Here is a 27,919-nt window from a genome sequence, read left to right as displayed (position 1 = left end):
CCATAGGACTCACCATGTCTACCACTGATATAAACACTCAAACATATTATATATGTGGTATAAAGATAGCAACTTTTCATTTTTTAGAGAGAGAGAAAGAGATAGGGACAGACAGGAAGGGAGAGATGAGAGAAGCATAGTTGTGGTACCTTAGTTGTTCATTGGTTCCTTTCTCATATATGCCTTGACTGGTGAGCTCCAGCCCAGCCAGTGACCCCTTGCCAAATCTAGCGACCATGGGGTCATGTCTCTGATCTCACATTCAAGCTGGCAACCCTGCGCTCAATTTGGTGAGCCCACTCTCAAGCCAACAACCTCAGGGTTTCGAACCTGGGTCCTTAGCATCTCAGGCCAACTCTCTATCCACTGTGCCAACTCTCTATCCACTGTGCCACCTCCTGGTCAGGCACAACACCTTGATTATGTAAAAGTCATAGGTGATTAGATTTGTAAAAATGCATTTAGTGATCACTTAGTACCCTGGATAGTACAGGAAAAGAATGTCCCTTGGAAATTTATTTCTTGTTCTGAATTAAGATTAGTGCATACACTCATCCAGATTTTCCCAAGGTTAAAGAAATTTCTATAGAAATCTTAGTTACATTAACAGAATTAGAACCACAGAAGAAACCACTAGTATATAATAACAAGAGGGGTTTTGTATGCAATATAAACTGATAAAGACTTGATAACTGATACTGTTTTTAAATCTATTGCAAAGTCTATATCAGATTTTCAGGAAAATCATCATAGCTACTCTCACATATTAAAAAACTAAATACTCTGATAATTAGAACTGTAAAAATTCCTCTTTCTCACAAATATTTTCATTATGGCATTGTCTATAAAGCAAAATAGAGAAATGCCTTAAATGTCAATCGTAAGAGAATGGATCAGTGAACTGTTGCACAAACATGCAATGGAATAGTAGGTTGCAATAAAAATTAGGAATATAAATTTTCTGATGGATTCACCTTTAGCACATATTGTTAAGAGCAAAAAACCAACATGTAGACCAAGGTTTACATTATCCCGTTTATATAAAATAAATAAAAGTCTGTATTCTGTCTCATATAAATATACATACATTTTAAGGGTATTTTCATATATATATATATAGATGTACTTATATGTTTATATCTGGGAACAAAGTAGTTGATCAAGTGATACTTAAATTTTATTAATATTATTTGAATTTTTAATGAATGCATTCATGTATTACTTATATAACTAAAATCATGCAGAAACAAAAAAGAAAAATGTCGTCAGAAACCTATGTTCCGCCCTGGCCGGTTGGCTCAGTGGTAGAGCGTCGGCCTGGCGTGCAAGGGGTCCCAGGTTTGATTCCCGGCCAGGGCACACAGGAGAAGCGCCCATCTGCTTCTCCACCCCTCCCCCTCTCCTTCCTCTCTGTCTCTCTCTTCCCCTCCCGCAGCCAAGGCTCCATTGGAGCAAAGATGGCCCTGGCGCTGGGGATGGCTCCTTGGCCTCTGCCCCAGGCGCTAGAGTGGCTCTGGTCGTGACAGAGCAACGCCCCGGAGGGGCAGAGCATCGCCCCCTGGTGGGCGTGCCAGGTGGATCCCGGTGGGGCGCATGCGGGAGTCTGTCTGACTGTCTCTCCCCGTTTCCAGCTTCAGAAAAATACAAAAAAAAAAAAAGAAAGAAAGAAACCTATGTTCCCCAATCAGTGGTGAATCCTTTTTCCTTGCACCTTGTAAGAGAAGGTGGAAAGACTATACTTTCAGGGATCATTTCTATAGTTTGTAAGAGAAGGTGGAGCTTCAACAGAGAGTGTCAATGCCAAGAGATGGCCAAGAGCTTTGCTGCTATCGCTGGAGAGTTGCTGAGATTGCAGGTCTGATGCTGACTTTTGTTTTTTAGGGCCAGGGTTTGGTATCTATGCAGTTGTTCATCTTCTCCTTCCTGTGATGTCCCTTTGGCTCCGTCGCAGCCATAAAGACCATTCTTACTGGGATGTGGCCTCTGCTAACTTCAAGCATGCCATCGGTCTGTCCTGTGAGCTGGTGGTGGAGCACATTCAAAGCTTCATACACTCAGGTATCTATAGTGCACAAGCAGTTCTCACGGAATATTTCTTTAGTAGGCAGCAATATTGTCTAAAAGTGCCTAGTAAATCCTGAATGCAAATACCAGTGCATGATTTTTGTCCTGGGAATTATTAAAATAGAATTACATGGTCAATGCCAGTCTTCTAATAGTAGGTTACCAAAAAGAAAATTGGTATCTATGTGTCCTATACCAAACAGAATATTTCAAATATATGTGTGACCAAAAATAAAATACCTAATAAGGTCTAGGATATCTGTGCATTAGGAGAGGAGAGGCAAGTTTAAGTATATAACAAAGAAGAAATATCCATGTAGCTTGGGGGTGAGGGGGTTTACCCTGTTGTCCTGCTCCCATGGCTAAGTGGAGGAAGAAGGGTTTCAGAAAAGGCTGAAATTACAGGCAAGAAGGTGCTTAACAGGTTAGGGGTGAAGAGAAGCTTCTTAATATCTGTGGCACTTGGAACAAAATTTGAAGTGGAGGGTGGATAGTATACTGAAGTCAGCAGATAGAGGGGCTGCTATGACTGCGCTGCTACCAGGACGGCAACGTTTGGGAAATGTAGATTCTTACTCATGCTTCTTGCCGTGGGAAGATCTGCAAATCTGAGAGAGGAAATGTTGCTGCTAGCGCTAGAGCTTGCAAAGAAAAGGGAAAAGCACGTGGAAGTACAAAGAGCTGGGGTGAGAGGCTCCCTTGTTGGAGGGGCGAAGGGAAATTAACGAGAAGTTGACCCCAAGGGAGTATCAAGAAACAAAGGTAAGAAATGGTGTCTTTACTAAGCTTAGTAGAAAGATGTGCCCTGAGGTGGGGGGTGAGAGGGACCTAACTGAGAAAGAAAAGTGGCCGTTTCCACAGGTAGGTGATATTGTACCCCTGGGGTGGATACTCTTGCCCAGGTCAGTGCTTGGCACAGCATGGCATCCCTGAGGATGCTGCTGAAAGTTGCTTCTGTGGCATCACAAGGACTTTGAGGAAAAGGATTCGGACGTATTCCTTGAATTGGGCACTGAGAATGTGGTTTTGGGAAGTCTTACTTTCTTTAGCTTGAGGATAGTATGGAGGTTGAAAAGTTCAGGAAGTGGTAGGGGAGGAGAGATTTTTTCTGTTTTCCAACAGCATTTAATGCAGTTTAATTCAACTATCAGCAGTAAGGAGCGTACATTTTATTCTTCACCCCCTTTTTAAAAAAAAATTCAAATTTATTACTAGCTAGTATTCAGGCTGTGTAATAGCATGTTCTATTCTGCTTAAACAGATAAATATATACTTAACGTTGAGAAATGTATATGAACACCTAAAAGTGAACCACATAGTTCATCTTGATATATCAAAAATGGATATTACATATATTTTATCACTCAGATTTTTTTATAATAAATATTATAAAATTTTGCTGTAGTTGCCATTTCAGCCCATGCATTACCATAGCGCTGAGACCTGGCTTTGCTGTCTCCTGCAGACATCAGGTACGAGAGCATGATCAACACCATGCTGAAGGACCTCTTCGAGCTGCTGGTCGCCTGCGTGGCCAAGCCCACGGAAACCATCTCCAGAGTGGGCTGCTCCTGTATTAGGTAGGAAAAGGTGTCTTGGCTGTCTCTGACTTTAGAGTTTCTATTATGGAGCTCCAAGGGAATTAAATTATCTTTTGTGGTACCACAATCTGCATTTTAGATTTTTTTCTTATAAAAATGACAGTGCTAAAAATTTGTCATTTGTTTAGTCAGCAAGTATTTATGGTGTAGGTTTTATACAAGGTTCTCTGCAGCAGAGTGGTGTAAGCCGAGGTCCCCGCCCTCGAGCAGATAGCCTATTCTAAAGGACAGAACCGAGAGTCACGTGAGAAATCATAATCGTAAGGAGTAACTATAAATGCTAAGAAAAGACGGGCGTAGGGTGGTCAACAGGGCTTTTTGTAGGAAGGACACATGGTCATATCTCCCAAGGTGAGCTTTTTGACAGGCGAGGAATTGGCAAGCAGGAGAACAGCATGAACAAATACATGGAGGTAAGAATTACAAGTGACAAAAGCGGTTTTTATTGCTTTTGTTATTTGTAGAAGAGTGGTGGACGACGGGGCTAGCCTGGAAAATCTAGCACAGAATGTATGCAGTCCTCATGCAAGCCTAAGTCTAAACACTGGCCTCTCTGTAACAGAGATCCACTGATCTTTCTACAGTAAAATGGTGTAGGAAGTAGTAGTAGGACCACGACATACCAGACGGACTGAAGGCAAGTGTGATGATGAGACAGCAAGCCTTGTAAGGGAGCTGTGGAGTGAACGTGTGTGTGTGTGTGTGTGTGTGTGTGTGTGTGTGTGTGAGGGAGCTGTGGAGTGTGTGTGTGTGTGTGTGTGTGTGTGTGTGAGGGAGCTGTGGAGTGAACCTGTGTGTGTGTGTGTGTGTGTAAGGGAGCTGTGGAGTGAACCTGTGTGTGTGTGTGTAAGGGAGCTGTGGAGTGAACCTGTGTGTGTGTGTGTGTGTGTGTGTAAGGGAGCTGTGGAGTGAACCTGTGTGTGTGTGTGTGTGTGTGTGTGTGTGTGTGTAAGGGAGCTGTGGAGTGAACCTGTGTGTGTGTGTGTGTGTGTGTAAGGGAGCTGTGGAGTGAACCTGTGTGTGTGTGTGTGTGTGTGTAAGGGAGCTGTGGAGTGAACCTGTGTGTGTGTGTGTGTGTGTGTAAGGGAGCTGTGGAGTGAACCTGTGTGTGTGCGTGTGTGTGTGTGTAAGGGAGCTGTGGAGTGAACCTGTGTGTGTGTGTGTGTGTGTGTGTGAGGGAGCTGTGGAGTGAACCTGTGTGTGTGTGTGTGTGTGTGTGTGTGTGTGAGGGAGCTGTGGAGTGAACCTGTGTGTGTGTGTGTGTGTGTGTGTAAGGGAGCTGTGGAGTGAACCTGTGTGTGTGTGTGTGTGTGTGTGTGTGAGGGGGCTGTGGAGTGAACCTGTGTGTGTGTGTGTGTGTGTGTGTGTGTGAGGGAGCTGTGGAGTGAACCTGTGTGTGTGTGTGTGTGTGTGTAAGGGAGCTGTGGAGTGAACCTGTGTGTGTGTGTGTGTGTGTGTGTGAGGGAGCTGTGGAGTGAACCTGTGTGTGTGTGTGTGTGTGTGTGTGTGTGAGGGGGCTGTGGAGTGAACCTGTGTGTGTGTGTGTGTGTGTGTGTGTGTAAGGGAGCTGTGGAGTGAATCTGTGTCTGTGTGTGTGTGTGTGTGTGTGTAAGGGAGCTGTGGAGTGAACCTGTGTGTGTGTGTGTGTGTGTGTGTAAGGGAGCTGTGGAGTGAACCTGTGTGTGTGTGTGTGTGTGTAAGGGAGCTGTGGAGTGAACCTGTGTGTGTGTGTGTGTGTGTGTAAGGGAGCTGTGGAGTGAACCTGTGTGTGTGCGTGTGTGTGTGTGTAAGGGAGCTGTGGAGTGAACCTGTGTGTGTGTGTGTGTGTGTGTGTGTGTGTAAGGGAGCTGTGGAGTGAACCTGTGTGTGTGTGTGTGTGTGTGTAAGGGAGCTGTGGAGTGAACCTGTGTGTGTGTGTGTGTGTGTGTGTAAGGGAGCTGTGGAGTGAACCTGTGTGTGTGTGTGTGTGTGTGTGTGTAAGGGAGCTGTGGAGTGAACCTGTGTGTGTGTGTGTGTGTGTGTGTGTGTGTGTGAGGGGGCTGTGGAGTGAACCTGTGTGTGTGTGTGTGTGTGTGTGTGTGTGTGTGTGTGTGTGTAAGAGCTGAGTTGTGTGGCAGTGAAACGTTTGGGTTAAGACTGCTGGTTTCCTCCGGCAGGTACGTCCTCGTGACGGCGGGCCCCGTGTTCACGGAGGAGATGTGGAGGCTGGCCTGCTGCGCCCTGCAGGACGCGTTCTCCGCCACGCTCAAGCCCGTGAAGGTAAAGTGGGACGAGAGCTGGAGCAGTGCCAGCCCTCCTAGCTCCCGGGTGCCCCGCGCGCTGGCCCCTGGGTTCCATCGTCCTCCTCAGAGCAGGCAGGCTCACTTGAAGCCTTGCAGAGGGTGAGAAGGAAGTAGTTGAATCAGTCCTTTTGTCCCAGACACGACAGTGTCAGCCCCAAGGCAGAGCCCTGAACCCAGATGCGCCCAGTGAACGGCCGCTGTGTTTCTCCCTAGGACCTGCTGGGCTGCTTCCACAGTGGCACCGAGAGCTTCAGTGGGGAAGGCTGCCAGGTGAGGGTGGCCGCCCCCTCCTCCTCCCCCAGTGCCGAGGCCGAGTACTGGCGCATCCGAGCCATGGCTCAGCAGGTAAGGGCTGGCTGAGGTCTTTGACCACAGGGGCTCTGGAAGCTTGACATTCTGCTGGGAGTCCCTCCTGAAGATCTTAGTCACCAAGCTGCCTTTCATTCCCTTAGGGACCTATACCTGCTGTGTCTGACCTCTTGCCAGTACCGTTCTTTACCAGCAATGACTGGAACCCAATCAGCAGCACTTGGTCCTCCCAGGCATCTCTGGTTTGTTGCATCCTCCAGAGCCTAGACCTGCTAGAGTCCTTTTCCCTCCTGGCCACGCACTTCATGCCTAACTTGATTTGCTTGGAGTGTTGATAAGTATTTGCTTAAATATTGTGGTCACTGCTAGACTATGAGTGCCCAAGGACGGCAACCTCATTTGATAGTTTTCCCTTCTCTCTTACAGAGAGAGCTTCATGCTGACAAGTTGCTTGACAAATTTGAGTTGCATGTAGCCAACCAGTAAAATTAAAATGTACTTACCCATGCAGGTTTCACCATGAGCCTTTCTCCCAGCACAGATCAAAAGTTATAATAAGTCTGGCTAGGAATGAGAACAGGGGAGCCCAAAGGGGCGGCTTCTCTAAGTGAGAAGCCATTATGCTGGCTAGATAAAGAATTTCCCCAGGTGCACACGGGGCTCTTTTCAACCTCATCCCACCACACAGTCAGAACATGAAAATGACAGTGGACTACTGTCCTGCAGTGGAGAAAAACAGCCGAGACCATTCAGTGAATCTTTCACTTCATTTTTCTTCCTCGGTCCCAAACCTTCCTCCTACATGCACTTTTCCTATAACCCCATATTCAATAATCTGAGAATTCTTACAAAATTTGGAAAGAAAAGTTCCTTAAAAACCCTCATATTTTCAGAGGGAAGTAGTGAAGGTAGGTTAAATCGGTGGTTTTCAACCTTTTTACACTCTGGGGCTGCTAAGGCAGAAATCACCCTGAGCATAAGCGAATTAGACTAAGACCATAGGGGTCTATCATCTTCTTCTGGTTAACTCTTTTATAGACTGGCGGTTGGCAAAGACTGAGTTAAATCCTTTAAAATGAAATCATTCGGATCAAAATTCAGGAAGTGGTTACCCTTTTCTTAGTTACTTCTGCTGTCAGGACTAACTAGTCATGTGGCCATGCTGCTCTGCTAGACAGGGGGAGAAGTCCTCTGTATTTTTGTATTGAATAAAATATAATACCAAACAGACATCATAATCAAAGGTAGCCCTTCTTTATTTCCTTTTTGTATTTTTCTGAAGCTGGAAACGGGGAGAGACAGTCAGACAGACTCCTGCATGCGCCCGACCGGGATCCACCCGGCACGCCCACCAGGGGTGATGCTTTGCCCACCAGGGGGCGATGCTCTGCCCCTCCGGGGCGTCGCTCTGCCAAGACCAGAGCCACTCCAGCGCCTGGGGCAGAGGCCAAGGAGCCATCCCCAGCGCCCGGGCCATCTTTGCTCCAATGGAGCCTTGGCTGCGGGAAGGGAAGAGAGAGAGACAGAGAGGAAGGAGGGGGGGGTGTGGAGAAGCAAATGGGCGCTTCTCCTATGTGCCCTGGCCGGGAATCGAACCCGGGTCCCCTGCACACCAGGCCGACGCTCTACCGCTGAGCCAACCGGCCAGGGCCTCTTTATTTCCTTTTAATTAATATTAAACATCAGTGCCTGCTCTTTGGAGTGTAATGAATTATTATGTGCTAGAAGTAGTAGCGTTATAGTGTCTGCAGCTCACATTAATTATTTGCTCTTCTGTTCTACTGCTTTGCCTACGCAATACACATATATTCATTTATTTAACTCTCTGAAAATAGACCAGGTAGGAAACCATGATCAACCTCATTTGTGGGTGATAAAACGGGTGGTGAGAGTCAGGGACTTGCCATGGCCATCTGGCTGATCTCTGCGGAGTCAGGGTGAGGGTGGTGGAGCTCTGAACTGCACCTTGTCTGCCCATACAGGTGTTTATGTTGGACACGCAGTGCTCACCGAAGACTCCAAACAACTTCGATCACGCCCAGTCCTGTCAGCTCATTATCGAGCTGCCTCCTGATGAAAAGCCAAACGGACACACCAAGAAAAGGTAGGCAGCGATGCTTAAACACGTGGGGCGCTTATAAGTGAAGTTCATCTTGCCCATTGTAGTGCAAGCTTTCTCTAAGAATGCTAAAATATTTAGGGTCATTTGGCAAAGGTTTTCATAGAAAATCATTAGCCTTTTAACCATATTTCAGGTTGATTACTTTGTAGGGCTACCACAACCGTGTACCACAGCCTGGGTGGCTTAACCAACAAGATTTATTTTCTTGGTTCTAGAGGCTTTAAGTATTTTATATTCTTGGCTTAGATGCAGGGCCAGTTCTTACAGGATGTAGTAGAAGATGAGTTAGACCTAAGAAAAGTTTGTGTATATGCTGGCCACCTACATCTTCAAAGGTCCATGTTGAAATCACCCAAGGAAGGAACAAACCTAAATTAAATTCAGATTTCAACACTTAAATAAAGAGAAACCTGGGTTTTGTTTTTAAGTCAGTTTGACATCGATAACCCCAAGCTTTACAAATTCACATAATTTTAATGGAGCTTTAAGTTGCACAGTTGACCCTTGGACAACACGGATTGGGGTACCATCCCACCCACGTGGTCAAAAATCCCCACTTAACTCCCCCTCAGATTAACTACTTAGAGCAGGGGTCCCCAAACTTTTTACACAGGGGGCCAGTTCACTGTCCCTCAGACCGTTGGAGGGCGGACTATAAAAAAAACTATGAACAAATCCCTATGCACACTGCACAAATCTTATTTTAAAGTAAAAAAACAAAATGGGAGCAAATACAATATTTAAAATAAAGAACAAGTAAATTTGAATCAACAAACTGACCAGTATTTCAATGGGAACTATGCTCCTCTCACTGACCACCAATGAAAGAGGTGCCCCTTCCGGAAGTGCGGCAGGGGCCGGATAAATGGCCTCAGGGGGCCGCATGTGGCCCGCGGGCTGTAGTTTGGGGACCCCTGACTTAGAGGCTACTGTTGGCCAGAAGCTTTACGGATAATAAACAGTTGATTAACACATATTCTGGATGTTATATATATTATGTACTATATTCTTACGATAAAGTAAGCTAGAGAAAAGGAAATGTTATTAAGAAAATTATAAAGAAAATACATTTACAACATTTGGGGGGGGAAATCCATGTGTAAGTGTTCCCACATGCTCCAAACCCATTATTCAAGGGTCAGCTGTGCCTACAGCTATGAATCTGTTTATCTCTGATACTGACACTGACAGCTAGTATGTCTTAAGTCAGCCACTTGTTATGCAACTAATTCTCAATTATTCAGTCTGGAGACTCGCTTGCCTTTGCTCTTTGCATCAGAAGCAGAAAGGGAAGGTATAAGTTTCAGCGCTTCATAGTCCCCTTCTTAAAGGGCGTGCTGAGAACAAAGTTGAAACACTTGGGTACCACAAACTAAAACGCTATCTGTTGATTTTTGTTTGTCTTAGAAATTATAGATGAGTAAGAGCTGCATATCCATAAAGATATTTCTCTTTCTGGGTACCTTCCTACAATGTTGATCTCTTCCCCACTGCTTCTGGGCCCACTGTTTTCTTACTGCTGCATCACTCAGCTTGAACCTAAAGCATGGGGATTTTCTGTCCTCGTTCACAAACACAGTTCTCAATTTTATATCGTAAAGCATCAAAGGGGGAGTCTCTTGGTTGATAAAGATACTCCATAATTCAAACCCGGCCTTGCATCAGCCCTCTTTAAGTGTTTGCAGGTAAAGGCCTTCCCATTTCTCAGGAAAGGTAACAGAAAGCGTCCTGTGGACTCTGGTGCTTGTACCTTCAGAAGGTGCTCGCACTCTGCCTCCTGGTTGTGCTTCCTGCTTCAGGACTCCAGGCTGCCAGGGTGTGGGGATGATGTGTCAGAGCCATTTCTCAAGGACAGCGTCTCCTCCAGGCAGCGGTCTGTTTGGGCGCCCGCACAGAGGACCAGTGTTTTGCTATTTGGTGGCATGTTTTGTTTGAGATTTACTGAGCACTACTCTCACCAGACTTCTTCCCAGCCCCTGGGCACAAAAAGATGACTCAAATACTACCCCGGCCTATGAGGACTTCCCGGTGTAGTGGGGAAGATGACTCAAATACTACCCCGGCCTATGAGGACTTCCGGTGTAGTGGGGAAGATGACTCAAATACTACCCCGGCCTATGAGGACTTCCGGTGTAGTGGGGAAGATGACTCAAATACTACCCTGGCCTATGAGGACTTCCCGGTGTAGTGGGGAAGATGACTCAAATACTACCCTGGCCTGTGAGGACTTCCCGGTGTAGTGGGGAAGATGACTCAAATACTACCCTGGCCTGTGAGGACTTCCCGGTGTAGTGGGGAAGATGACTCAAATACTACCCCGGCCTATGGGGACTTCCCAGTGTAGTGGGGAAGATGACTCAAATACTACCCTGGCCTGTGAGGACTTCCCGGTGTAGTGGGGAAGATGATTCAAATACTACCCTGGCCTATGAGGACTTCCGGTGTAGTGGGGAAGATGATTCAAATACTACCCTGGCCTGTGAGGACTTCCGGTGTAGTGGGGAAGATGACTCAAATACTACCCCGGCCTATGAGGACTTCCGGTGTAGTGGGGAAGATGACACAAATACTACCCCGGCCTATGAGGACTTCCCGGTGTAGTGGGGAAGATGACTCAAATACTACCCCGGCCTGTGAGGACTTCCCGGTGTAGTGGGGAAGATGACTCAAATACTACCCCGGCCTGTGAGGACTTCCCGGTGTAGTGGGGAAGATGACTCAAATACTACCCCGGCCTGTGAGGACTTCCCGGTGTAGTGGGGAAGATGACTCAAATACTACCCTGGCCTGTGAGGACTTCCCGGTGTAGTGGGGAAGATGACTCAAATACTACCCTGGCCTGTGAGGACTTCCCGGTGTAGTGGGGAAGATGACTCAAATACTACCCCGGCCTATGAGGACTTCCCGGTGTAGTGGGGAAGATGACTCAAATACTACCCTGGCCTGTGAGGACTTCCGGTGTAGTGGGGAAGATGACTCAAATACTACCCTGGCCTGTGAGGACTTTCTGGTGTAGTGGGGAAGATGACTCAAATACTACCCTGGCCTATGAGGACTTCCCGGTGTAGTGGGGAAGATGACTCAAATACTACCCTGGCCTGTGAGGACTTCCGGTGTAGTGGGGAAGATGACTCAAATACTACCCTGGCCTGTGAGGACTTCCCGGTGTAGTGGGGAAGATGACTCAAATACTACCCTGGCCTGTGAGGACTTCCCGGTGTAGTGGGGAAGATGACTCAAATACTACCCTGGCCTGTGAGGACTTTCTGGTGTAGTGGGAAAGACGGACCAGAGGTAGAGGTGTTCCCTTCTGCGTTGGCTCCTATAGCTGTGGACATGAAGCATTAGACCAACCTGGTACTGTTTAGAGGCCTCTTCTTCAGAAAAATACATGTTCAGGGGTCCTGAGACTTTAAGTAATTTACTAAAACTGACTTAAGTAGGAGCTGAGGAGGGAGAAATAGAGAATTATTGTTTAGTGGGGATAGAGTTTCTGTTGGGAATAATGAAAAGGGAACTAGAAATAGATAGTGGCAACAGTTCCCCAACATCGTGTATGTACTTATTGCCACCGGACTATACTTTTTTAAACGATTTAAATAGCAACTTTATGTTAGGTTTATTTTACCACAAAAATAAAGTTACTTCAGTGGTTTGTTAGAAAGGCTCACGGTGTGTGAATGACAGCTTTGCTCCTCCCTCCTTCCATCTCTGCCGAGTGCACTGCTTTCCCCCAGTGCACCACTGCCTGAAGAGCCAGGTAAGGCTTTGAATGCTTTCTGTTCTTTCTGCTGATTAAAAAGAAGAACTCTTTCAGTGACATCAGTGTCAGGATAGAGTAAGACTACCCCTTTGTGTCTCTTCTTCAATCTACAACTAGTTGGACAGCTATAGCCCAGCCGGGGTTCCTCTGCTCAACACACAAGGATGCCCGAGAGATGCACACATTGGTACAGCTGAAAGTGGGCGGAATGGAATGATTAGAGGAAGCAAGACACAGGGAAGGACGGGGATGGCCCCAGAGACACAGCTGCTGCAGCTGTGCCCACTGCCCCTGCAAACACAGTGGAGGAGGAGAGGTGCGCCCCCCCCATGCTCAGAGGAGAGTAACAGGGTCAGTGCCTAAGAATCCGGCTCCCTCCCCCAGTTACAGCAGTGCTCACACCACCAGAAAGACCAGTAGGAGCAGAGAGCCACGCACAGTGGCACCAGCAGCTGCCAGGAAACAGCAGCACAATGGGCTTGAGAAGCCGCTGCTCCCCCTAAAGACTCCATCAAAAGAAAAACTATTAGAAATAATAAATGCGCCCTGGCCGGTTGGCTCAGCGGTAGAGCGTCGGCCTAGCGTGCGGAGGACCCGGGTTCGATTCCCGGCCAGGGCACACAGGAGAAGTGCCCATTTGCTTCTCCACCCCTCCGCCGCGCTTTCCTCTCTGTCTCTCTCTTCCCCTCCCGCAGCCAAGGCTCCATTGGAGCAAAGATGGCCCGGGCGCTGGGGATGGCTCCTCGGCCTCTGCCCCAGGCGCTAGAGTGGCTCTGGTCGCAATATGGCGACGCCCAGGATGGGCAGAGCATCGCCCCCTGGTGGGCAGAGCGCCGCCCCATGGTGGGCGTGCCGGGTGGATCCCGGTCGGGCGCATGCGGGAGTCTGTCTGACTGTCTCTCCCTGTTTCCAGCTTCAGAAAAATGAAAAAAAAAAAAAAAAAGAAAGAAATAATAAATGCAGTAAAATTGCAGGATACAATATCAGTATACAGAAATCTGTGTGTCTGTATATAATAATGAAGAACTGTGACAAAGAAATGAAGTAAACAATCCCATTTATAACCGCAACTAAAAAGGAGGTGAAAGACCTGTACAGAGAAAACTGCAAGATATTGTTGGAAAAAAAATATTGAAGACACAAAGAAATAGAAAGATATTACATGTTCATGGACTGGAAGACTGAACATGGTTAAAACGTTCATATTACCTAAAGCGATCTACAGACTCAGTGCAATCCCTCTTAAAATCCCAGTGGCATTTTTCACAGAAAGAACGAAAATGTCTGGTTCTCCTCTGTCACATGCTGGAAGCACCGAACTTTTTATATAGTATATGCATCTCAAGCATTAACATTTAATCCTAGTAAACTGTTTTGGTCCTTAGAAAGCTAGACTTCAATAAGACTAATAAAAACTTTGGGTTTAAGAAAAAAATCCAGTTAAAATTAATAAAACTCAACATAAATTGAGTGGGGTTTTTTTTCACTTTTTGATTTGCTATGTTAACTTATTACCCATAACTAAGAAAAAATAAAATGTGTCCTATTTATCATTGTGCCTGTATACAACGGTTGCTATAAAACTTGTATTATTTTCCTAAGGCTTGTAGATAAATTGTTAATCATATCATGACTTAATTCTATAGCTCCTAGGTTTTAAAAAGTGTCAGAAATTCCATTTATTATGATTAAATGGTTATTAGGTAATAACGCCTTTGATTAAGGAAGGCATTAAAATACAAGTAATTTAGTTTGTAATTTTGCATACATCATTCTGAATAGTGTAATGCTTTTAAAAATATGACTAACTCCATCCCTTTCTTTTCATTTGAAGCGTTTCCTTCAGGGAGATTGTGGTGAGCTTACTGTCTCATCAAGTGTTACTGCAGAACTTATATGATATCCTGTTAGAAGAGTTTGTCAAAGGCCCCTCCCCTGGCGAGGAGAAGACTATCCAAGTGCCAGATGCCAAGCTGGCCGGCTTCCTGAGATACATCTCCATGCAGAACCTGGCCGTCATCTTTGACCTGCTGCTGGACTCGTACAGGACTGCCAGAGAGTTTGACACCAGCCCCGGACTGAAGTGCCTGCTGAAGAAAGTGTCTGGCATCGGGGGCGCCGCCAACCTCTACCGCCAGTCCGCCATGAGTTTTAACATCTATTTCCACGCGCTGGTCTGTGCCGTTCTCACCAATCAAGAGCCCATCACTGCTGAGCAAGTGAAGAAAGTCCTTTTCGAGGACGATGAGAGGAGCACGGACTCGTCGCAGCAGTGTTCATCAGAGGATGAAGACATTTTCGAGGAGACGGCCCAGGTGAGCCCCCCGCGAGGCAAGGAGAAGAGGCAGTGGAGGGCTCGGATGCCCTCGCTGAGCGTCCAGCCCATCAGCAACGCAGACTGGGTGTGGCTGGTCAAGAGGCTGCACAAGCTGTGCATGGAGCTGTGCAACAACTACATCCAGATGCACCTGGACCTGGAGAACAGCGTGGAGGAGGCGCCCGCCTTCAAGGGCGACCCGTTCTTCATCCTCCCCTCCTTCCAGTCCGAGTCGTCCACCCCGTCCACGGGGGGCTTCTCGGGGAAAGACACGCCTTCCGAGGACGACCGCAGTCAGACACGGGATCACGTGGGCGAGTGCCTGAGCCTGCGGGGCTGCAGCGGGGAGACGCTGATGCTGCCCCCGAGCCCCAAGGTGGAGAGGAAGGACGCCAGCCGGAAGAAGGAGTGGTGGGAGAACGCGGGCAACAAAATCTACAACATGGCAGCTGACAAAACCATTTCAAAGCTGATGACAGAATACAAAAAGAGGAAACAGCAGCATAACCTGCCCACGTTCCCCAAAGAGGTCAAAGTGGAGAAGAAGGGAGAGCCGCTGGGCGCCAGGGGCCCAGACTCCCCGCTGCTGCAGCGCCCCCAGCACCTGATGGACCAAGGCCAGATGCGGCACTCCTTCAGTGCGGGCCCCGAGCTGCTGCGGCAGGAGAGGAGGCCCCGCTCGGGCTCCACCGGCAGCTCCCTGAGCGTCTCCGTGCGGGACGCCGAAGCCCAGATCCAGGTGGGTTTCCGCAGGCCAGCGAAAGCCCGGGCGGGGGTCGTGGGGTGGGAGGACTTTCCCAGCAATGCGGGGGGTTGGGGGGGGACTGGGTTTCTAATAATGGACACGTCCCTCTCACAGAGCACTCATCCACAGTCCAAGATCTGATCGACACCAGTGGGAGACCCGTTTTCCTCTGCAGTCAGAGGACTGCCTAAGGCTAAGACGCGGGCTCTGCCTGTATCTCTCCACCACCGTGAAACTGACATGCTGTTATTAGATAATCTTGGGAATTGTTTTTATGGGTTATAACAGATAGTATTAAGAAATAACATGAAGCTAAAGTTTGTAAAATGAATATACTCTAACTGGCATGCAGTCCTGAATTTATCATTTGGAGATTCCCTGTAGAAATTCTATAGTTATGAAGAATGAAGAATTATGTAAAGGAAAAAAGGCAAAGTGCATAGTATTAGGTGGTTATACCAATGAATTGTTTTTGTCTCAAGTTTTTCTAACCCATCCAGAGCACATAAAAATGGTCATTCTTTAGAGGGCTGTGAGTGTTCCTATTCCTTCCTATTTTAATATTTGTAATTCCATTGTACATCAAAACATGAGCTTGAGAAGAAAACAGTGTTGGTATCGTTTTGTTCAATTTAAGAATAGATCAGATAGGAAAACGAAACAGAGATCTGGAGTCGTGGAGAGCCCTTTAAAAACAGTCTGATGTTTAGCTGAAATCATGGACTCCTGCCTCATCAGTTAAGACAACCTTGGGTCCTAGGATTCCATGAACCTAATCAGAAATGTATTCTTTGAATGAACATAAATCTAGAATTAGTATGAACCTCTTGCAAGATGTGTTATTTTCCTCTCAAGTATAAATATTTTGAATATAGAATTCCTCTTCATAATTCAGAATTTACAAATATCATAGACTAGATCTGCGAAAGTCCAATCAAGCTGTGATGTATGATTATTCTTTAACAGATGAGCTTCTTGACCAATAACATATCTTAATAACTGCCTTTCGTTGTCTTGGAGATTTGCTTGTGACTTTAAAAGTTATCCTCAAGTCAAGTAGACCTAGTTCAAGTTTTCTGGGCTTTATTACAGTGACCGCTGATTAAAAATGTTATGTCCTATGCAAATCTCATTATGAAAATGCAAGCGAGTTTTTAAAACTGAGGAATAAATAAGATTCTTGCAGCTTGTGAAAGCTAAAAATAAGATATCTGTAATGTTAGGTAAGTCTCTGTACATATAATGTTAAAATGACAATTTATTAGTAAAGACTAATTTATTATAGCCTAAAGGCCTGAAAAAACTTATTTGCAAATAGGCAGGGCTTAGTTAGCCTCTCCTGAGTGTTCAAACAAAACCAGAGGAGAAAGCTGATAATCCTCTTAAATTCTTTCCCTTAGGCATGGACCAACATGGTGCTAACAGTTCTCAATCAGATTCAGATCCTTCCCGACCCGACCTTCATGGCCCTACAGCCAGCAGTGTTCCCGTGCATCAGCCAGCTGACCTGTCACGTGACTGACATCCGAGTTCGCCAGGCCGTGAGAGAGTGGCTCGGCCGAGTGGGCCGTGTCTATGACATCATTGTGTAGAAGACTCACACTGAAGAAATTCAATACCAGGGTTAGAGTGTACCCACCAATCAAACTGATAGCAACTTCCCCACCACCAGCCCCACTGAAACCAGTGTCTCAGAGAACAATCAGCCACTCCCTAACTATGGGGCCAATCTGGAGACTAAGGCTGTATCTAGATGACACAAATGATACTCTGATTTTGCACATTACTTCAGAAGCGTCTCCATTCTTTAACACATTTCTAAATTCTTGAAGTTTATTTCCCAGTGCTTTTGCCTGCAATGTTATTGCCAAATGGGTCACTTTCAAGGACCACTCCTTTGAAAACTCTACATTGATCCATTTGATCCATATTTTTTAAAAAATGCAATTGCTAAGGAAATACGTGTTGGTAAGTCAAGCTGATGTTTAAGCACTCAGACATCTAGTACCAGTCTTCATTGCAGAAAGATTTATACGATGATTGCGCGTTTGGTGGAGAAGAAAACAGCTAGAAAGATAATATCTGTGGGTGTCATAATCAAGAAAAGGATGGCTTTCTCTGTAAAATATTCCAGAACATTTCAAAATTACTCTTAAGTTGTCAAGATTTTCTGGTTGGTACTCACCAACTTCTTTGTGTAAGGTACTGTTGTGCCTTTATTTCCCTATTTCTAGTGGAGAAAATTCTTTCCTGGCAGAGTTTTAAGTCCATGTCATGGCGCCTTTGACACAGAGTACCCAGTGATATTTGCTGACACAGATACTGCCAAGAGACAGAAGACTGACCAGCCACCTTGGTGGTCCCATCAGTCTTTGCTTTGGCTCCAAAGGCAAAAAAAAGAAAAGGGAAAGAAAAAAATGGTGCCTTAGTCCCTCGTTGCACAGACATTTCTATGCCCCACGGTTATCTGAACAGAAGGTATAACATTTGGTTTTTAAGAAAATAAAACATTAAAATGCAACTCATTTGCTATCCACACCCTTGGAGGAGAGGAAGTGAGTTCTGCATTCAGTGAGCAGACTTCTCAGGGAAGGGGGCAGAAGTGTGGGGTACGGAGACAGCTGGAAGGGTGGGAAAGGAGATTATAGTGAAATCACTTCAATCTTCAAATAGTACACAGCAACCGTACGGAATTATGGTGTCAGTTACACAGGCTCTAGACTGAGAAGAAAACTCGAGGAGAAGGGCGCGCAGAAGGGAGTCTAGGAAATTAAGTTTTTCAATTTAAAGTATTTCTCCTCTCTGGCAAGTCGATTTACCCCATGTCTGAGGTCCTTTTATTCAGGCCACTATTTTAAGTGGATATTTCTTTTCTTAAATATAACTAGAAAGTTAATCTGGAAACTTTATCTTTTATGTAGAGTATATTTAATATTTCTTAAATTATAATAATGATTGAAACTCCTCAGTCAAGCTCATTCATATATATTCTAGAAAATAGTTGATCTGATACACATTATAAGTTTCCCAGCTCCTAAAAATACAGTCATAATGGACTATGTCATCTTCTAAAAATAGAACAGCAACTCTTTGATATTGAAATATGGATTTAAAATTGACAACTTTACTCAGTGCTGGTGTTTGTAAACTTTGTCTTCCTTTCCTATGAAAACTTACCTACACAAGGTTAACAGGAAGACAGAGCTGACTTATGTAGGCAATCTATATAAAAGAAGAAACTTTACCTTTCAGTATGTACCTAAAGACCACCATAGGATCCAGAAGACATTTTTTTCAGTTCCACAAAACACTCTCTGCCTTCAGTTTTTACTCATTAGATAATTCAAGTTTAGGAAGAGATCAACTATTTGATTGTAACCAGCAATGCATTGTTGGGCTAGCAATGAGCTGTGCTGATGCTTATGAATGTTTATGTTTTGTAAGTAGACTTGAAAGTGACTTTTTTTTCCCTTTAACAAAAGCAGTACACCATGGTCCTGTTTTTTACTATAGCTTCAGTTCAGTTCTCCTTTATGAGCCTGTGAGTACTACAAAATTTACTGGAGAAGAAAGAGTATCAAATCAGAGTAATTACAAAATATTTATAGGTAGCAACTTTTTATGACATATAACAATTCAAATGAAGCCAGTCTCAATTATGAATGTCACGCCCCAGAGTATGTTCACTAATTATTTAGAAATCAGAATTCATCCTCCCCCGTATTCTCTCTCTGGGACCCAAGGCTAGTTGATAAATAAGTTTAGCCCAGACTCGATCCAAACACTACTCTAGTACTAACCCGACTGTGGGCACCAGGAGGGAAGAGATGAGAGAATACGCACAGCTCTTTACCTGTAGTTTTGTAAGACGTTCCGGTCCCTTCCCATCCCCTCTTCTGTAGCCCACCCGAGACCCACATCAGTCTTCAGCCCACCTCTCTTCCCACTGTTCTGTGTGTTCCACATCCATGTCAGAGTTCAACCAGAAAACTAACTGTCACAGCAGTACTTCCCAGAGGTATTTGCAGTTTTCTAAAAGGACATTGCTTGCTGCAAATCTCTAACAAACATGACTTAAGGTCACAGTGAAGTCAGACGAGTCCTTCCAGGGGTGGGAAGAAAGGTAGATAATTAGGAACCCTTGGTAGAGAGAGGTATACTAGTCCAGTGAGTCCCTCACACTCTTCCTGGTGTCTCAGTTTCTGCCTCTCCCCAAGGTCTCTGAAAGACCAAGGTTAAGACAGCCTTTATAGTTAAAACAGTTATTACCATGTATTTACAGATCGAAGCAGAGTAAGATTCTGCACGTTGCCAATTTTTACTACTAAAAGTGTGTGGCCCTAACGTTGAGATTTACTCTCCTTTTCTAATATTTTGGTAAAAGGCACATCATAAACACCTGGAAAACTCAAAGTGTACAAGGATTCCTGACTGAACAGCTCAGCTGACTGTATCACACTCTTCATCAGACTCCTCCTAGCCATGAGGTCACAGATGTGATGGAGGGCTAACAGAGTGTTCATAGGATCTCTCCTAGTTCGTGCATCTTCTGGTCAGCTTTCAGAGATGCTTGGGCTGGCTCTTTATATGATCCCATTCTCTCTCACCTGAAGATTATTCCCTAGCCTTCTCCATCAATACAAAACTAGGCACCCCTTACCATGTTTAGGTTATGTAATGGCTGGCCAAGGCTATTACTAACATACATAACAGCTCATATTAAAGTATTTTCAATCAGACATGACAACATGGTAACATAATTCAAAGGTACCTTTAAATGGAAACTTCTTTATAACAATTTCACTAGGCTTTCTGGGTTTTGTTTGTTTTAAGGAGAAGGTTTATACAGAGTCCATTTAAAGAGCGATATAGCCCTAATTGCAGTTACATAAACGATTACATGAATGATATCTTAGACTTCCCCAGAATACATCACAGTACTGCTTCTGTAGGAAAGGAAAATCATTCACGTCAGTCCCCTCAAACTAAAGAGACCTTTGTTTGGAGCTGATAACAATGGCAAGACTCTACAAACAGCAGAGAGGGGGTGGCATTGTTGAGTGCCACTCTGAATGTAGATCCTTACCTGTATTACCACATTTTATTTTCACAGTAACCTTGTGAAACAGGTATTGTTTTCCTCATTTTTATAGATGAGGTCAGAGACCCAGTGAGGTTAAGAAACTTAACCCAAGATAACCAGTAAATGGCAAAGTTGGTTGCAAAAGAGGTATTCCTGAATTCGAAGGCCAGGCTCCTTCTACGACACCATGCTTTAAATGCAATGTAAACACTTCAGTAGTATCTCAGTGAAGTAAATAGTTAAAATGAGTTAAAAATATTTGATGTCTCAGATCCATAATGTTATGGGGATTTTTCCTAATAGAGTTTTAAAAAAAAGGTAGTTATGTAGAAAAATCATCTATAACAATATTTTGAGTATTCAAAAATAAACAAAATCTAAACTAATCTAAAAGCAGACCTTCAGTGATAATTTAGAAAACCTGCCAATTAGGTGGAAATGATGGAACAATTTTGTTCATGGCCAGCTGTTATGCAGGAAAAACATGGCAGTCCGTGTTTGGAATGACATGCACAAATTGGGAACCTTTTCCAATGACCAGTTAATCACTTAGATTCAAGTGCCCTGTCGCCACCAGTGCCTGTCTACTTGCTTCCCTGGGAAGTATATAGTACTAAATGTGTGGGACATCATCTCAGTTCAGGAACATGCAAGATACATGATAACCATTTTCAAATGCACACTCCAAAGAGGAAGTACTGGTTTAAACAAAATTGTTTCAAGATCCAAGTACTGAGAGCATAAAGGTCAATACCCAAAGTAACCAAGTGCCATAACACCTGACTATTCCTACTTTGCAGACAAGGAAACAGGCAAAAGGGAAGTCCAGAACTTACATGTACTTGGGTGTCACTTAGGTGATCCCAGTCAGATTTAGTGAAGCCTTAAAAAAGTAAGAGACTATTTTTAAGCACTTTTTATTGGGCATATGAGCTTGTTATTGGGCAAGATTTGTGAAATAGGCAAAGAACTCATTTATAATTATGCCTCATCAAAAACAAAACTAAATAATAAAAAAAAACTATCCTCCTCATTCATTAGTGGACCAGTCTAGAAAACTGTGAGATCCTTTTCCTGTGCTTATATTGAAATGTTTGTATTTTATGTGGAAGTAACAAATAATAAAGGTTTTAGACTAGAACACCATATAGATTTCCAAAACACAATTATTACTTATTACTTCAGGGAAGACAGACCAAAAAGAAAAAAAAAAATCATCTCCTAGGATAGTCTAAGAGAAACTCATCAGAAAACAATGCTTGACTTCCTTATAAATAGTGCCACAACCACACCACTAGCACCATATAAAACATTCCTCTCTGTACTAACGCAAGGGGGCTCCAGGGAGGAGACACTTGCTGACACTCTTAGGACAGAACTGCAGTTGATGCTGATGAATCCCATCCAGTTATGGTCCTTCCAGCCTATTCAACCACCAGGCATTGACTGTACTGTTAGTTCCTCTCCTGAAGGTTTAAGTCATGGTTGTCTAGTATCTTCTGACCTTGGAACAATGGTTCTCAGACGTTAGCACACATCAGAATCACCTGGAAGGCTGGTTAAAACACAGACTGCCAGGCCCTTCATTCTGATCCAGTAGGTCTGGAAATTGGCAATTCGAACAAGTGTCTAAGAGGCCAATGCTGCTAATCTGGGGACCACACTTAGGGAATCATCTTGAAAAAATTTCCGACTCTTACCTTTAAGATCAGCTTGCCTTATCAAGCACTAGAGAAAAACTGAACTTGACCTTGGATGGACAACTTGGGATTGGATTCTCTACAGCATTCCTGCTCAATCTTCCCAGTTTCCATTGTTGTCAGACCAATTGTTTTTTGTTGGGTTTTTGTTTGTTTACAAGCTAGAGGACAGTGAATGTATAAAGTTCTATGGAACAGTGAGATCAGTGTAAGCTTCTCGTCTGTGTATTTAGAAACATTGATTCTGTGGATGATCATTTGTATCCTGTTGCCCCTTTGACTTGTACTGAGGTGACTTGAACTATGTGGTGTTTGGGTTTCTTCTGCCCATATAGTTTTAATGAGATGTTTCCATGTCGACTCCATTATAACCTTGGCTCCTGGCTTCCAGATGTTTTTGAATAGTTGCTTGCCAGTAGTTTTATATCTCTCATCAGTCACCAGGATGTCAGCACTTCGAGATGACATTACACTACTTGATGTACCTTCATTTTTCACATAACTACCTGGTGTAAATTAATATTTTAATTTCCTGTAGACCTGCAAACAGTCTACCAAATGGCTTCATGGAAATTTGCAAACATAACCAACTCCCTGTTTTAAAGACTTACCAGTAAATTTGTTGGGCTGTGGTCATATCTGCACAATAGAAACCATATTCATTATTCACCTTCCAAATAATGGGAGAAATGTAAAAAATGCATCAATATGCAGTGGGACTACTGTGAAATCATGTTAACTCAAAGATAGCTGGGGCCTTAGTTTTTTTTTTTTTTTTTTTTTTTTTTTTTTTTTTTCTGAAGCTGGAAACAGGGAGAGACAGTCAGACAGACTCCTGCATGTGCCCAACCGGGATCCACCCGGCACGCCCACCAGGGGCTATGCTCTGCCCACCAGGGGGCGATGCTCTGCCCCTCTGGGGCGTCGCTCTGTTGCGACCAGAGCCACTCTAGCGCCTGGGGCAGAGGCCAAGGAGCCATCCCCAGCGCCCGGGCCATCTTTGCTCCAATGGAGCCTCGGCTTTGGGAGGGGAAAAGAGAGACAGAGAGGAAGGAGAGGGGGAGGGGTGGAGAAGCAAATGGGCGCTTCTCCTGTGTGCCCTGGCCGGGAATCGAACCTGGGACCTCTGCATGCCAGGCCGACACTCTACCACTGAGCCACCCGCCAGGGCTTAGTTTCGTTCTTATTCAATAAAATTAGCTTTGGAAATTCTTTTTATGTGAAAAAAATAATAAACATAGAGGGAATAAGTTAAGAGAAAAAAAATTAACTTAAAATCACCACCCATGTCTAAACTCTGAATTACACACAATTTTTATTTAGTAATTTCTCAAAATACCCTGACATCATTTACTTTATTCTTTTATATGAATAGAAAGCGATGACTATATTTACTAGAATTAATGAGATCAGAAAGTACATCAAAGTGTTAACGGTATCAAGGATTCAAATCCTTGTCTTTGTGGGTGGAAATAAAGTTTTTAGTTTTACTTTTGTGCTCCATAACCATCTTTAGAAATTATGTATGCATTTAATTCTTTTAATAATTTATTTTCAAATCAAAGTTTAAAATTGATCTCTAGGAGTGATTTGTTTTCGATTTATTGTACCGACTGGTGCCAAAATGGGGGAGAGAGGCGGATCTTAAAGCCAATCTTTTGAACTACCACACGAAATACTCTGTTTCAAGTCAGGGAAGCGCCAGCCCCTGACACCAGCAGCCACCGCGGTCGGCCATGGCTACCTCACGATAATGTGCAAGCTACTTTGTCCACCTCCCTCTGATGTTCATTTTTCAGATTTTTGTTGGAAGTAGTTCTCTGTAATAAAAATGTCTCCCACTACATAGGCAACACTGGACTGAGAGGAATGCTTTTGCTCTTTCGGTTTCGCCTTGATGGAAACCACGTGGTAAGGTGGTAGGGTATACGGGTATGGAGTGATGGGGCAGGAGGAGGTGCCTAGAGGGGAAGGACGCTTTCCTTTCGTTTTTATTTTTTAATTTGTGTTTTGGTTGGTGGGTGGGGGGAGGGGTCTAAGAATATAAATGTATTGCCCTCATCATGCCAAACGACTATTCAAGATTATTTTTATGCTTTTCTAAGAGGAATAAACTTAAATAAATTACATTATAAACAGTTCCTCTACTACCACTCTCCCCTCCCCCCTGCAAATAAAGCCAGTGGATGGTAAGGGTCCTTTTCTCCTTTCTTGTATTATGCCAAAGAATCCACTTGTTTTCATTGAAAATTATAAATGAATGAAGCTTGGTACAGCCATAATGATTTGAGTCAGTATACCATTTCATCTACAAAATGCAAACTTCATCACTGCAGCCCACTCACCGGGAGCCTTGAAGCATTTCGTTTACTCCAAAGGACTTGTCAAGGAAGTCCAGTTTCTGTTTTGCCTTAGCATTTAGTCAGTTTGGTCACATTTATTTAAAAAAAAAAACTGATATAACTGTTTGATTTGATATAATCTGTTTGTTGTTTAACCGGTCTCTGTAAGCAAGCTTGCAAGTGTATTTTGTGTACCTTTTATCTGAGGTGAAAATGAAAATTCTAAAGAGAAAATATTTTAAAAGATATTGTATTTATGTTGCTTGTGTTGTAGAATAAAGATTCAAATGCATTTAAAAAAAATCTGATACGTGGAACAATTTTTTTTTTACCAAATAAATATATCAAAATAATTTATGTAAATATCCTATGTTAACAGAATTCTGCCTAAAGAACCAGGTTCCTTTTCATGGCAAGTCATAACTCTGCATAAAGAGCCCCCTTCTCAGTTCTGTAACAGAGATAGTCACTGCTGGACATATGGTATGTGCCTAGAAAATACATTGGAAAAAGAGTGTGAGTGTGTGTGTGTGTGTGTGTGTGTGTGTGTACACACCACTGGTTTCTTTTTTAAAAGGGAGCTTATTTTACAATATTGTTTTGGTTTATTTTTCATAAAAATAAATGTTAAATTCATAATCAGTAGATAGTGTATAATTTATTCATTTAAAAAGCTAAGTTATCCTTTGACTAAGTCCCTCAACTAATAGGAATATGATTATATAAAAGGAACATTCAAAATATAATACAGCCACTTTTAACTTTCTGATCTTATTGGATTACAGTTTTAAAAAATAACTCTCAAAAGCCTGTTAATAGCATAAGCCTAGGAATCCTCATGACCAAATTGTAGAAAACTGCTATTTGGCCAATGAAGGGATAAAAAACATATGAAAGGCTGTAGAGGTGGGCTCTGTTTAAATGACCTTAAATCATGATTATATCATTCTATCACACTCTATGGCAGGGGTCCCCAAACTTTTTACACAGGGGGCCAGTTCACTGTCCCTCAGACCGTTGGAGGGCTAGACTATAAAGAAAACTATGAACAAATCCCTATGCACACTGCACATATCTTATTTTAAAGTAAAACAGAACAGGAACAAATACAATATTTTAAATAAAGAACAAGTAAATTTAAATCAACAAACTGACCAGTATTTCAATGGGAACTATGCTCCTCTCACTGACCACCAGTGAAAGAGGTGCCCCTTCCGGAAGTGCGGTGGGGGCGGGATAAATGGCCTCAGGGGGCCGCATGCGGCCCGCGGGCCGTAGTTTGGGGACCCCTGCTCTATGGTAACCTCAAGAGTTGTATTACTAAGACTTGGTCACTTCCATCTTGCAGACAAAATGAGACTAAAATAGACACTAAGATACTTTGCATAAGAACATCACAGACTTATCAAGTGTGAGTGACCAACCACATTCATGGATGGAGATGGCTGTGGCACAGCAGAAGACTTTGGGCCTTAGCCAGAAAAGCAGAGTGCACGTCCCACTTTCCGTGGGAGTGGGAAGACAAGACACCCTTGGGTACACAGCTCAAGGTTCCATCTCTGCACAATGAATATAAACTCTTACCTCAAGGTGACACCATGAGCCCCAATGTTACAGTGCTTTGTACATGCTAATACCTAATAAATGCTATCTACTATGTGTTGGAGGATAACTCGTTTCATAAAAAGCCCCACTATTTTGCAAGATGATTTATACTTCAGCTCTGATGTATACATTTCCTTGACATTTATATCCATGAATGCACCACAACATAGAAAGCTTAATGTTTTGTGCCAATTTTACATGAGGAGGTTAGTAGTTCAGATACCGGTGAATTTAATCAAACATTTTGGAAATAAATTCTAGCTCAATATAGCCTATTCCTCCATTATTAATATCCAGCAATGAATACAATGTGTGCCTAAATCTATATGTATTTCTGAAGAGACTTGATAACTTCAATTGTTTGGCTTATGATCAAAACTTGTATTATAATTCTGCTTTGATAAATATTTCATATCACCCATTAGAAAATTTAGTTTCCCCATCCGGCTTAAAGCTAGGTTCAATAAGCAAGTGAAAAAAGTGAAGCATAATGCGGTACTGTGGCTTTCATTATTGACCAACATTCCTGTTATCTCAAGCCTTTTAAAGGGCACTTGAAGCATGCCTTTTATCTCCTCTTTGTTTGTTTTTATTTATAGATTCCTAGTTACAACGTCCAGTCATTGGTGCCCTGAGTCTGCCCTGTTAACTTAATTTGGTTGCATAAAATGTTTTCTTGTCAGAGAAACAAAATATCCAGTTTAATGATCTCATCAGAACTCAGAGATAGATGGCAACAACATAATTAAATCCCAGAAAAGTTTATAAGCAGTTTCCAAAACAGTACTATTTCAACATGAAGGGATCAAATTCACACCAGTTTAGAGCTGAGAAATGAAATGCTGAACTTCAGTTGACTTTGATATAGTTTCCTCGTCTTCTCTCCATCCATACCTCATTTTACCCTGCTCCATTTTACTAAGCAACTGAAGCTTCAGTTACGTTGTTACAAATTGAATGCAAGACTCTTCACCAGAAAAAAGATTACAACTCGCTTTATTGCGACAGTTTTTGCTTTATTGCAGTGGTCTGGAACCAAACCCACAATGCCTTCCAGGTACGCCTGTGTATTAATTAATTGCTATATTGAGCTACTGTAAATGGTATAAGTGACATTAGGTAGTGAAACGACATTCTTTGCCAGAGTCTCTAGCAGAGAATAAACTTCAAGAATATAAATGTTAAATGTGATACAGAGGGATCCATTATAACTGGGGAGGGGGGAGGGGACGAATGGGTATTGAAGTTAATTTACCAATTACAAAGGAAAAGATACTGTTGGCTATATTATAGTTAAAAGTTCATATTCCAAGGTTTGTTTTAGTCTGGTCCTAGGATGGCAGTCGAATCTGTAACTACTTGAAGGATTTTCTAATATAACAATGAGTTATAAAAATAACATTCTTCTAAAGCCTCAAATAGATTTATTTTTCAAATGGGAGGCATATATATTATAGACCTCTCTGATCAAAACCATTAAGAAATGGACTTCTTGGAAAACTGAGCATATTTCTAACTGAGCATATTTAACATCTGTCCTAAGCCCTACCGACCAGAGACACGGACAGTATTTACACAACTTAGAGAGTTAAATTGTACATTGTTAAATTGGTAAATATATTTGAACTAGCTTTTATTCCTGGGGTGAAGGGCAGTGAGGAGGAGTCTATAAAACCTTTGGGGATTAGCGCATGGCCTGGGACTAAAAATAACACCTCCTCTTTTCCGGGTGGCTGTCACCCCTGCTAGGGTTGGCCGGCAGGAGCCCTCCCCGCCCCCACACACCCTGCGGAACACATCTGTAAATCGCCTCCTTTCCTGCTCAGGCTACTCCGAAGAATCAAGCGGAAAGAAGTTAACACAGTCGCAGAGTTGTTGCAGAGGCTGCCATCGAAGGATGCACAGAAGTCGCTAATCATCAGGAATACTGGGACTGTCTCTTTCAGGACACTGTGAATGGCCAGTATTCCAGAATGGGCCCAGATG

At 43.5% G+C, this 27,919-nt stretch overlaps 1 protein-coding gene across 3 annotated transcripts in view; it reads left to right on the top strand.

Annotated features, from left to right (window-relative positions):
• The window catches only part of ARFGEF3 (ARFGEF family member 3), a 155,728-nt gene extending 132,965 nt beyond the window's left edge, over window positions 1-22,763 (top strand). For all 3 annotated transcript variants that reach the window (XM_066373141.1, XM_066373140.1, XM_066373137.1), the window contains 7 exons: window positions 1,882-2,058; window positions 3,530-3,644; window positions 5,822-5,924; window positions 6,161-6,292; window positions 8,239-8,360; window positions 13,976-15,197; window positions 16,604-22,763. In XM_066373141.1, the coding sequence (XP_066229238.1) occupies window positions 1,882-2,058; window positions 3,530-3,644; window positions 5,822-5,924; window positions 6,161-6,292; window positions 8,239-8,360; window positions 13,976-15,197; window positions 16,604-16,795 (2,063 nt within the window). In that variant the 3' untranslated portion in view covers window positions 16,796-22,763. The remainder of the gene's footprint in view (window positions 1-1,881; window positions 2,059-3,529; window positions 3,645-5,821; window positions 5,925-6,160; window positions 6,293-8,238; window positions 8,361-13,975; window positions 15,198-16,603) is intronic.
• Window positions 22,764-27,919: the final 5,156 nt, after the last annotated feature.

The sequence above is a fragment of the Saccopteryx leptura genome, chromosome 3 (genome assembly GCF_036850995.1).
Source record: "Saccopteryx leptura isolate mSacLep1 chromosome 3, mSacLep1_pri_phased_curated, whole genome shotgun sequence".
In the NCBI taxonomy this organism is placed as follows: domain Eukaryota; kingdom Metazoa; phylum Chordata; class Mammalia; order Chiroptera; family Emballonuridae; genus Saccopteryx; species Saccopteryx leptura.
The sequence above is the reverse complement of the archived record's forward strand: the minus strand, read 5'-3'. Positions and strand labels throughout refer to the sequence as shown.